Source organism: Aquarana catesbeiana, linkage group LG03 (assembly GCF_042186555.1).
Source record: "Aquarana catesbeiana isolate 2022-GZ linkage group LG03, ASM4218655v1, whole genome shotgun sequence".
NCBI classification, from domain to species: domain Eukaryota; kingdom Metazoa; phylum Chordata; class Amphibia; order Anura; family Ranidae; genus Aquarana; species Aquarana catesbeiana.
The window spans coordinates 650,198,799-650,211,651 of record NC_133326.1 but is presented as its reverse complement, the minus strand read 5'-3'; the positions used below and the strand labels follow the sequence as shown (position 1 = coordinate 650,211,651).

The following is a 12,853-nucleotide window of genomic DNA, read 5'->3' as shown; positions in this document are numbered from 1 at the left end:
AGAACCGAGCGATCGGCGGTCTTTGATCGCTCAGTTCTTAGTGTTAGAGGCATCAGGGGGACAGATGCAGCATCGGACCGATGCTGCATCCTCATAGGTAGATATGATTCTGGAAAAAAAAAACCCATACATCTCTTTTAAAGTAGTTGTAAATGTCAGACATGAAATATGAACAAAGCATATCCCTCTAGTGTGTGCTGGTCTCAATCCAGAGCACTAAGTGTTATTTCTGTCTGAAGTTCGTTCCTCTGCTATAAGCATGAGTCACTTCTGACAAGTTTTTCTGACACCATGAGAGAAATGGTGACAGGGGAGGGACCTTCAGTTGATTGACAGCCTCAGCTCTGTTCCTGTGTCCCTCCCCTCCAATCAGTTTTCAGAGCTCTCCTCTTCTCCACCCCCTGCTTTTTAGAGCTTAGAGATCCTGTGTAAATTCTGCCCTTAGGATGTAGGGGAAAGATGGCTGCAGATAAATGGGTATAGTATAAGTAGGAGGATTTGTTTCAGCTCTGTGTATTACCTGAGGCCAGTCACTTCACTGGGTATATGTAATGGTTTACCACCACTTTAACCCCTTTCCGACCAGCCGCCACAGTTGTACCCTGGCAGGATGGCTCCCCTGCGCGTGCCGTCGTAGCTGTATGTCTGCTCTTCAAAACGCCCTAGCAGGCGCGCGCAGCGCGACGCACGTGCCCAGTGGGTGCGATGACTGCCGGGTACCTGCGATCGCTCGTGACAGAGCGAGAACCGGGATCTGTGTGTGTAAACACGCAAATCCCGGTTCTGTGAGGGGAGAGGAGACAGATCGTGTGTTCCTACTAAGTAGGAACAATGATCTGGCTTCTCCTCTAGTCGGCCACATTCCCCCCACAGTTAGAACACACTGAGGGAACACATTTAACCCCTTGATCTCCCTCTAGTGTTAACCCCTTCCCTGCCAGTAACATTTATACAGTAATCAGTGGCTATTTTTAGCGCTGATCGCTGTACAAGTGTCACTGGTCCCAAAAAAGTGTCCAATGTGTCCGTCGCAATGTTGCAGTCCCGATAAAAATCGCAGTAAAAAAAATAAAATAAAAATGCCATAAATCTATCCCCTATTCTGTAGACGCTATAACTTTTGCGCAAATCAATCAATATACGTTTAGTGCGATCTATATTTTTTTTGGTAAAAAAAAAAAGGAATACATATTGGCCTAAACTGATGAATAATTTTTTTTTTTTTTTTTTTGGGATATTTATTATAACAAAGTATAAAATATCATAACAAGTTCAAAATATTGTGTTTTTTTTTTTTTCAAAACTGTCGCTCTTTTTTTGTTTATAGCGCAAAAAATAAAAACCGCAGAGGTGATCAAAAACCAGCAAAAGAAAGCTCTATTTGTGGAGAAAAAGGGGCATTAATTTTGTTTGGGTACAACGTTGCACGACCGCGCATTTGTCAGTTAAAGCGACACAGTGCCATATCGCAAAAAATGGCCTGGTCAGGAAGGGGATAACTTCTTCCGGGGCTGAAGTGGTTAAAGTAAAACTAAACCTTTCTATTGTTTTCAGCCGAGGAAGCTGCCATTTTTGCCTCTGTTTGATCTTCAACTGCCATGGCGCTGCACATGTGATCAGTTATGTGACCAGCCATTTGACGGTTTGACAGTTATGCAGGGAATGTAACTGTTTTTTGAAACAGTTAAAACGACGGGTTTAGTTTTGCTTTAAATCTAGAGAGTTTACATCCCAGCCAAGGCAGCCTATAAATTTCACCTCTGGTGGCCTTCAGTACCACCAAGGCAGTGATACCAAGGACAAGAAACTAAAATCTGAACTTCAACACAAGTCCTGGCAGATGCTTAACACAGGCCATAGGAAAGCATCTCCTTCACAGAGAAGACTGGTTTGTCTAAACGTCTTTATGTGGTTATGTCCTTGCCCATTTTACATAAGTAAGCTTAGCAGAGTTCTTCTTTATAGAAAGGCCATCGTATAAGAACAGCTGCCAAGGCCAAATGAAAAGAATAATTAGATATTTTTGTTTCTGTTCCAGGACGGTGGCTGCAGAGGTTCGGAAGCAGGTCTCCAGAGAATATGGAGGGTCTCCACAACTTTCCAAGAAACGAGCAGGAAGTCAGCAATCAGTAAGTTTTCATGAGTCCCGGACCAGTGTGATTGTTTGTCACTAATCTCTTCTATGGAATGTATGTCTGCTTCCTTACACTCAGATCACACAGTCTGATTATTGTGTTCCTTGCCAGGCTTACACATTTAACTGCCCCTAAAAATTCAAAGTGTATTTAAACCCAAAACTATTTTTAAGGGTTGGATGGAATAGAGTAGGGTTAGACCTGCTCGTTCTTTTCCCTGGTTGGGCGATGCATCATCTTTTTGTTTATTGGGTTTTTTCGAATTTTGCAGATAATACAAAAAACAAACATTAAAGTACAAAAAGAAGGAGTAAGCAGAAGTGAGACCATTAAAGTATATATGAGTATTGCGGTGATAATGGTAGACGGAGGCAGAGTACTACCAGTGTCAAGGTATCAAGAGCTCTGTGACCAGCACTGGGGTGGGGTACAGGTTACGCCAATGGGGTGTGCTCTACATCAACGGGTAAGAACGCTGTCACGGGCATGGCCAGAGCGGAGGCTGTTGGAGAGGACTATGTGCAAGCCTGTTGCCCACCGATTATGGGCCCTAGCATTTGAGGTGAATGAGAAATCCAGTCTGAACTGTATTAATCGGACTCAGTCATGTATATATTGTATGGGGACTCCTTACTGTATATTTGTGTCCCTGAAGAGGGAGGGGGGATTCCTCCAGCAGCCCCCTGCTGATAAGACTGATTCATTCTGCTGGGACACATCCTGTGAGGAGATGCTGGTGTTATCAACATGTGTTTATGTTAATTGAGAGAGCTGATCACATTAGCCACCAGCCCTGGCTAATAGACGAATGGTCTAGGCTGAGGAGGGGGGAGATTGTTGTTTGTATTGTTAATTGTATTAATGTGTGAAGCTCGGTGCCCACAAGACTGTCATCTGGTCTGGGTACATTATGTAGTAAATTAGCTCATGTTAATTAGGTTAGCTTTGAGTCATCCCTGCTGTATAAAGGTCTGTGAGATCTCAAAATAAAGGTAGTTCTGATGTACTCCAAGACTGGTGTTGTCTAGTTCTTGGGGTTCCTATAGCCAGATCCATTGGACTCGTGTTCCAGGACTTAGGAAGCGGTATATGACGGAAGCACTCAAGCGGAGTGTGGGGCGTTCCGTGACATTGGTGGCAAGCAGCGGGAAAGCTTCCTGAAGTCTGGGACATCCAAACCTCCAACTGGATCCAAGATCAGCATAGCAGACTTCAGTCACCCCAGCGGAGATATGGACCTGGCATCAGAATTCCCGGGGCTGCTGCGAATCATCCTTTCAACATACACCAGGACTGTGTCTGAGGATGAATACCTGGAGCTCAGGCAGCTGATTCGGGTGGAGCTCTGGATTGCAGCCCTCCGTCTCGCTGGTATAAAACAGGGCAAGTGCTTTCCAACCCAAGAGCAACGGGCCAGTGACCAACGGGCATTGCGGATGGCATTCCTGGGAGAGCAGCCCCAGGAGCAATGGGTGACTGAGTTGGACAGGTTGGTCCAGCAGGAGATAGAGCTGGACAATCGTTATCGGGCTCTGCAATGGCACGCAGAGGAGGGATATTTAGGGGAGACAACAGAATGCTCTCCGGAGGGATATGACTTTGACGGCCCTGGATTGCTGTGGGAGAACCTTACAGATCTTTTTATGTTTGGCGATGAGGGGGAACCTGACCTTGAGGACATGAGAGACTATAGAGAGTCTATGCTCGGTCTTGCAGGGGTCTCAGAGCTCAAACCTGATCTGGACCATTTGCTAAGGAAGGAACAGCATCTGGAAAGGGCATACAGGAAACTGCTAGAACAAGTTCAGCAGCATGCCAGAGAATCGGCAGTGGAAAATCCGGAGATTGCCGTCCCCAAACCTGAAGTGCTGACAACAGGGCAGAGCTCTGCTAACCTCTGTCCAGAAATGATAACATCTTCTGGGTTCCATGGACAGGAGATGGTGAACCTCTATTCCCAGACATCAGTTGCAGAGACATGGGATTTGATAGACTTTTTTGCTGAGGAAGAACAACCTGATGAGCCTCCAGCAGAAGAGCTGCTATCAGGGCCAAAGTTCACTGTGTTCTGCCCAGCACCAACAGTGGCTTCGGCCTTCCTGAGAGAAGAGGTAGTCGGCCTTTCTCCCACAACACTGACAGGGACATGTGATTTTCTGCCAGCAGCATCTATGGAGTTAAAACAAACTTCTCCAGCTGAAGATCTGGTAAATGAACAGAGGGTCCAAGACCTCTGTCCCACACTTTTACCACTTCCAGAGACTGGGGATTTAATAGACGTTTCTGTAGAGGAGGAACCACCTGGCAAACCCCCAGCAGAAGTGCTGGCAACCGGACAGAGGGTCCAAGACCTCTGCCCCACACCTGCAGCAATTGTGGAGGCTCAGGCTGAGAAGATGGCAATCACTTCCCAGCAGCAGATACAGGGGGAGAAGGGGGAGGAGGTGTGTGTTGTCCCTCCCCAACAGTTGGCCAGGGTGGAGGAAGTGGGCTTTCCTCCCCAGCAAAGATCCGTGTACCTGGGAGACAGTACCATCGACATGTTGTCCCAGCAGCCAGATGAGGGAATGGAAAAGGAAGCAGCCGGCTCACCTCCCCAATGGCAGCTACACAGTTTGGGAGTGGAGGAAGCCAGCCTCCTGCCCCAACAGTTAGCCGGAGCAGAGGATGCGGAGTCCCCAGCAGAAGTGCTGGCAACAGGGCAGAGTGCTACCAACCTCTGCCCAGCACCTGCAACAACTACAGAGTTCCAGGGAGGCGGGGCAGTCGGCCTCTCTCTCCAACAGTTAGCCAGAACAGATGGTGTGGGGTTTCCAGCAGAAGGGCTGACAACAGGGCTGAGGACTGCTGGACTCTGCCCTCAACTAACAGAGGATGGATTTCCTGTGAAGGTGGATGGGACTTCAGTCTCCACATGTATACCCCAGGGATGCTGGGCAGTGGGCCCAGATCCCCAACAGCATGACAGAGTGAGCCCAGACACCCTGTCCTCTCTCCAGCGGCAGAAAGGATTCCAGGGAGAAGAGCCAGTCCAGGCCTCTCCCCAGCGGCAGATATGTTCTCTGAGAGAGGCAGAGGTTGGCTTGGTGAGTAATGCTTTGTTTGGAACAATTTATTTGGGGTACTGTGTGGGTACAGGCAGTAGAGGACTGGAGCTGTTTACTAACTTCGGAGTCAACCCGTCTGGGGTCTCCTCCTGTGTTAGTCTCCTGCCGAAAGGGGAGAAATGTCACGGGCATGGCCAGAGCGAAGGCTGTTGGAGAGGACTATGTGCAAGCCTGTTGCCCACCGATTATGGGCCCTAGCATTTGAGGTGAATGAGAAATCCAGTCTGAACTGTATTAATCGGACTCAGTCATGTATATATTGTATGGGGACTCCTTACTGTATATTTGTGTCCCTGAAGAGGGAGGGGGGATTCCTCCAGCAGCCCCCTGCTGATAAGACTGATTCATTCTGCTGGGACACATCCTGTGAGGAGATGCTGGTGTTATCAACATGTGTTTATGTTAATTGAGAGAGCTGATCACATTAGCCACCAGCCCTGGCTAATAGACGAATGGTCTAGGCTGAGGAGGGGGGAGATTGTTGTTTGTATTGTTAATTGTATTAATGTGTGAAGCTCGGTGCCCACAAGACTGTCATCTGGTCTGGGTACATTTTGTAGTAAATTAGCTCATGTTAATTAGGTTAGCTTTGAGTCATCCCTGCTGTATAAAGGTCTGTGAGATCTCAAAATAAAGGTAGTTCTGATGTACTCCAAGACTGGTGTTGTCTAGTTCTTGGGGTTCCTATAGCCAGATCCATTGGACTCGTGTTCCAGGACTTAGGAAGCGGTATATGACGGAAGCACTCAAGCGGAGTGTGGGGCGTTCCGTGACAAACGCCTCTCTGAGAAAAAAGAGAGGGGATGCCAATCAGCTCAGAGAAGGAGCTCTAGGGTGGAAGGAAGGGTAGATCGGAACATATGCAACAGGAGAATAGAAAGGAGAACCAGTGATGAAGAGGAGGACTGAAAAGGGTACTTGGCTGGGATAGTCAGGGGAGGAGGGAAGGGGGAAAAGGAGTAAGGGGTAATCCCATGTGGGCCATCAGCTGGATGTAGCAAATGTAAACTGTGGAGGTCTTCATACCAAAAGTAGAGTGTAATCTATGTATAGGTGGGTGTTACAAGTTATCCAGGAGTCCCAGAACTTTAAAAATTTAGCATGAGAATCCTCAAGAATTGACGTGAGTTTCTCATGGACCATAGTCCCCATGAGCCGTTGTTGGATCTTGGCTAAGTTGAGAATGGTTGTCTCCAAGCTCTGGCTGACGTCCATCATATTTTTGTTCTGGTGACCATTGTCACCAGAACAGAAAGTAATGGGATATCTACAATTTACAGTTTTACAGACCTGAAATAGAGGGGAAATCTTCCAATGGAGACACTCGTTCTAATGTCTAAGAGGGAATTCTCCTCACTTTAAAGAGATTTCCTCACGTTTCCTGTTGTGCCTCCACACAAAAAAAATACAAGTTTTGGCTTCGATAAACTCAATAAAATAATTATTCTAGCAGTGTCCGTTTTTTATTTTAACTTTTACAACCTGAATGCTTTGGAAGGAACCCATAGGCTAGAGATCTGTTGAGTAGGGCTAGCGTTGGCCATCTGAAAAGCGATCCACAGTGCATTTCTCTGCAGAGGGCACGTAACAAGTAGTGGGGCCTCTGTTCTAACCCCTAAAAACCCACACCACAGTGCTGCAAGTGCTTATACTGCACGCAGTTGTGGTGTAGACCCTTTCAGGTGGTTGGGTTGCATTCAGCAGGCAGTACTGCCTGCCTTTGCAGGGGAAGTGGTTGTGGAGTGGTAAAAACACGGCACAACCGCAGACATATATTTGCCGCCCTACATCTGCAAGTGTAAATAAGTGAAACTCAAAAGAGGAGAGGAATAAAGGGGCAGAGCCCCTCGTTTGGACTGTTCAGGCAATGGACAAAAGTATAATAAAACAAATATTTTATTAACAACAAGATTACAACAGACAGGTCATATATAGAAAAGAGTTAAAAGCATACAATACATATTGATACCGAATGGATGCTAGTGAGCCCCTGTGCGTCAACGCGTTTCACTACAGGGTTTTGGTTGAAAGAAAACAGGTCTCACTCACAGATAACCGGTTGTCTACACATGGAAATCTCCCAGATGATCAGAAGTATATCACCATTTATAACAGGAGGTGGACTCTCAACAATACCAATAGCCGGAGGGCCGGAGGGTGGGCTGATAACGTACATAGATCTAGATATATCATTCACTGGAGGCGGCTCCACTCTGTAAGTTCCTGGGGGGATTACTGAATGATTAGTCACCACTGTATGTTTAAACACTACAGTGGACTTTACATACATCTGATGGGTTGATGCACAAGTGCCTGCTGAATTTATTTGAAAGCATTTTTCCAGTCTTGGAACTACTTGCCCAATCTCCCAATTAATGTAGACTGTTAAGGGTCAGAGAGGCTTTTCTTGCCTCCTCCTTGATCATCCAGGATTTTTCAAGTTTTGCACTTCTCATCCCCCTCTCCCCCACCCGGTGAATGATATACCTATATCTATGTACGTTATCAGCCCACCCTCCGGCTATTGGTTTTATTGAGAGTCCACCCCCTGTTATAAATGGTGATTTACTTCTGATCATCCGGGAGATTTCCATGTGTAGACAACTGGTTATCTGTGAGTGAGACCTGCTTTCTTTCAACCAAAACCCTGTGTGTCCTGAAGAAGCAATAGCGAAATGCGTTGATGCACAGGGGCTCATTAGCACCCATTCAGTGTCAATTTTTTGTCAATATGTATTGTATGCTTTTAAGTCTTTTCTATATATGACCTGTCTGTTGTAATCTTGTTGTTAATAAAATATTCGTTTTATTATACTTTTGTCCATTGCCTGAAAAGTCCGAACGAGGGCCTCTGCCCCTTTATTCCTCTCCTCTTCTGAGTTAAACATTATACGGATGTGGCCTTAGGAGTGTTTCAATCATGTAAATAAGTGAACTACCCCTATTTCCTTTTCATCAACTTCCCCACTCACTCCCTGCCCTTTTTTTGTCTTTATCTTTTTATTTTTTTATTTTCATCTGAGCCTCCACCCTTGTCAATAGCCTTATATAGAACAATAAAAAACAAATACCCCATATAAAACAATAAAAACATCCCTAGGACCAACTGGTACTCTAGACAGAGGACACACAAGCACACACAAAGATAACTCTTGACATTCTAAACCGTTGCTATGAATCCTCTTGTGGTATAGTAAAGGTGCCATAGGACTGTATTTGTTAAAAACGTTTTAGATTTTATAAAAACTCAATAAAAAAACAAACTGTTAGGACAATCATTTTTGGAGCAGCCATTTTTATTAGTATTGTAAGGTGTATCCTCAGGCTTTGTCATACTTATTCTTCTTTTACTATGTAGTGAGTTGCTGAACAGGAACAGGAAGTATGTATCATGCATGTGGATGCTGCACTGGCTACATACGTGTACTGGGTCAGTGCCTCACTAAGTAGTAGTGAAAAAATAATGACAGCCCTAAAGCTTGCACTAATTAAAACAAGTCAGCGAAGACAGCTGCTCTTTATTTACCTTGACAGGTTGCTCTTTAAGGAGAATTATTGCGCATTCCATGTTTTTTCTAAATGGCACTCAGATGCCAGAAGTACTGAACTGCATACTAACCACTTACTGACCTCCCCATAGCAGATATACTGCTACAGGGTGACCGTTCTGTGCAGAATTACATACAGTATCTCACAAAAGTTAGTACACCCCTCACATTTTTATAAGTATTTTATTATATCTTTTCATGTGACAACACTGAAGAAATGACACTTTGCTACAATGTAAAGTAGTGAGTGTACAGCTTGTATAACAGTGTAAATTTGCTGTCCCCTCAAAATAACAACACACAGCCATTAATGTCTAAATCGCTGGCAACAAAAGTGAGTACACCCCCTAAGTAAAAATGTCCGAATTGGGCCTAATTAGCTATTTTCCCTCCCCAGGATCATGTGACTCGTTAGTGTTACAAGGTCTCAGGTGTGAATGGGGAGCAGGTGTGTTAAATTTGGTTTTATCACTCTCACTTTCATATACCGGTCACTGGAAGTTCAACATGGCACCTCATGGCAAAGAACTCTCTGAGGATCTGAAAAAAAGAATTGTTGCTCTACATAAAGATGGCCTAGGCTATAAGAAGATTGCCAAGACCCTGAAACTGAGCTGCAGCATGGCAGCCAAGACCATACAGCAGTTTAACAGGACAGGTTCTATCTAGAAGAGGCCTCGCCATGGTCAACCAAAGAAGTTGAGTGTACGTGATCAGCATCATATCCAGAGGTTGTCTTTGGGAAATAGATGTACGAGTGCTGCCGGCATTGCTGCAGAGGTTGAAGGGGTGGGGGGGTCAGCCTGTCAGTGCTCAGACCATACGCCGCACACTGCATAAAATTGGTCAGCATGGCTGTCGTCCCAGAAGGAAGCTTCTTCTAAAGATGATGCACAGGAAAGCCCGCAAACAGTTTGCTGAAGACAGGCAGACTAAGGACATGGATTACTGGAACCATGTCCTGTAGTCTGATAGACCAAGATAAACTTATTTGGTTCAGATGGTGTCAAGCATGTGTGGCAGCAACCAGGTGAGGGAACCACAAATGCCAACATGTATTGTGACATACTGAAGCCGAGCATGATCCCCTCCCTTCGGAGACTGGATCGCAGGGCAGTATTCCAACATAACGACCCCAAACACACCTCCAAGACGACCACTGCCTTGCTAAAGAAGCTCAGAGTAAAGGAGATGGACTGGCCAAGCATGTCTCCAGACCTAAACCCTATTGATCATCTGTGGGAAATACTCAAACGGAAGGTGGAGGAGCGCAAGGTCTCTAACATCCACCATCTCCGTGATGTCATCATGGAGGAGTGGAAGAGGACTCCAGTGGAAACCTGTGAAGCTCTGGTGAACTCCATGCCCAAGAGGGTTAAGGCAGTGCTGGAAAATAATGGTGGCCACACAAAATATTGACACTTTGGACCCAATTTGGACATTTTCACTTAGGGGTGTACTCAATTTGGTTGCCAGCGATTTAGACATTAATGGCTGTGTGTTGAGTTATTTTGAGGGGACAACAAATTGACACTGTTATACAAGCTGTACACTCACTACTTTACATTGTAGCAAAGTGTAATTTCTTCAGTGTTACATGTAAAGATATAATAAAATATTTACAAAAATGTGAGGGGTGTACTCACTTTTGTGAGATACCGTATATACTGTGTGTGTGTATATGTATGTATATATTTTATACATATATATATATATATATATAGTGTATGTGTGTGTGAATCTGCACCTCGGCTGCTGGCAGGCTGTTTCTGCTGTGATTACTTACAGCAGAAGCAGATCTGTGGGTGCCAGGTACTGGGTGTCCACCGACACTGGCCAATCGCCAGGAAGAGATACAGGGCAGAGCTCTGTCCTGTCAGCAGGAAAGTGATGGATTTTGTGTCAGGGAATAAAATCCATCACTTCCCGGAGTAAAAGCAACACACTGTTTACACTAAAACACTGGCTAGGCACACATTGAACCCTTTGATCGGCCTAGATGGTTAAGCCCTTCCCAGCCTTTGTCATTAGTGCAGTGACAGTGCATATTTTTAGCACTGATCACTGTATTAGTTTTACTGGTTCCTGCAAAGTGTCAGTTAGTGTCTTACCACCGCAATATCACAGTCCTGCTATAAGTCGCTGATCGCCGCCATTACTAGTATTAGAAAAATAAAATAAATAAATATTATTTTAGTTGCTATAACCTATGCACAAACCAATCAATATAAGCTTATTGGATTTTTTTTTTACCAAAAATATGTAGCAGAATACATATTGGCCTAATTTTTGAAGAAATTCGATTTCTTTAAAAAAAATTTTATTGGATATGTTTTATAGTGGAAAGTAAAAAATATTGTTTTTTTTTTTTCATAATTGTTGGTCTTTTTTGTTTATAAAGCAAAAAAAACCCAAAAAAACACAGATGTGATCAAATGCCATCAAAAGAAAGCTCTCTTTGCGGGAAAAAAAAATGACCTAAATTTTATTTGGGTACAGTGTCGCATGACTGCGCAATTTTCAGTTAAAGTAACGTAGTGCCGTATCACAAAAAATGGCCTGGTCATGAAAGGGAGTAAATCTTCTGGAGGTCGAGTGGTAAAAGTGTATCTTAGTCACTGTAGAAATCTGTATAAATATATTCCCGATCTGACCACAACAGTATAATAAAGAAAACTGTACCTTTGAGCCATCCTTGAGAATCTAGTCCATTAACCGTGCCTAGCATGCAACGATGTAACCAGTCTGCTGCGTGCCGGAGGAAGCATTTCCTCAGTCTCCTCTCCCTCAGTGATTAGACTGCAACATTTGTAGCAAGTCACGAAGGAAGAGACTGCTGCAGGAGCTGGTTGTGTTAGACATTTGTGAACTGTACAAGCACTAAAATGTACATGATTGTGTCATCTCTGAGCAATCATCGAAGTCCAGGGAGTAGCTGGTGAATCTGGTTGATGCCTGAACAAAGATGGTTCTGTTCTTCTGATGAGAAAAGCCGGCATTGCCAGGGGGATCTTGCTGAGAGATTTACACATTACTGAGCTTGTCTGTTTCAATACAAGGAGAAGCTATGTATTACGTCCCCTTTAATCCCTATGTGTTCTTTTCATTCTTATAATTACAGATCCCCCTGACGGACGTGGTTGATCCACTGGATTTTGAGGAGTATCTCACTTGTCACCCCCCTGAATCAGACTGTGAAGCCCTCAGAGACTTGTATGACTTTCCCGCTGATGACATTGAGATCTTATATGAGCCCAGAGAATGCCGCACATTGGAGCCAGCAGCCCCGGAGGAGGGGTAAGACATGTTAATACAAAAAAAAAATATTTTCTTTGGGAACGGCATGTAGACAACACAATTAATTAAAACTGAATTCCTGGTATGGCAATTATTACATCATTACATTGGTTCATATTGGACCTATGTAACTCGGCATATACCATTTCTAGACCAAAACAAAAGGAAAGCGAGCACACATCCGCCCTAGTGTAAAGCGGCTTTAATAAAGCAATATTTAAACCCTTGGCGCTGGCTGCCGCTGGGAAATGAGGCGGGGCTTATGGCCACGTGACCGCTGTGATTGACTGTCACGGCGATCACATAATTGAAAAAGTCCCGATCGCCGTTCTGTAAGCTGCCGGCCACTGTGCCGGGAGCGCGCAAGGCACGCCCTCTCGGCACAGCACTGCCAGCGCTAATGCACACAAATATGTGGATACTTGGCGCCAAGGCACGGGCGCCGAGAGGCCGCATATTAGCGTGCGCTCGGCGCTAAGAGGTTAAAAACACTTCAACCTATGCACTCACATTTGTTTTAGATGTCGGCAGCTTTTAAAATATTATCTGGCGTCTCTCCTTTCCCCCCCTGAAAGATCCCGGCAGGGGAGAAAACCGCAACCCTTTGTGATGGCTGCCTGGATCCTGACAGCCCTTACAGAGCAAAGACATAGACACGGCATCTAGTACAGGGGGTCTCAAACTGGTGGCCCTCCAGCTGCTGCTAAACTACAAGTCCCATGAGGCATTGCAAAGCTGACAGTTACAAGCATGACTCCCACAGAGT

The 12,853-nt window shown here is 45.0% G+C and overlaps 1 protein-coding gene across 7 annotated transcripts in view; it reads left to right on the top strand.

The window, feature by feature from the left end:
* Nucleotides 1-12,853, top strand: part of DOCK6 (dedicator of cytokinesis 6) — a 299,047-nt gene that overhangs the window by 66,920 nt on the left and 219,274 nt on the right. For all 7 annotated transcript variants that reach the window (XM_073622622.1, XM_073622618.1, XM_073622617.1 and 4 more), the window contains exons 2-3: nucleotides 2,039-2,129; nucleotides 11,912-12,087. In XM_073622622.1, coding sequence (XP_073478723.1) covers nucleotides 2,039-2,129; nucleotides 11,912-12,087 — 267 coding nt within the window. The remainder of the gene's footprint in view (nucleotides 1-2,038; nucleotides 2,130-11,911; nucleotides 12,088-12,853) is intronic.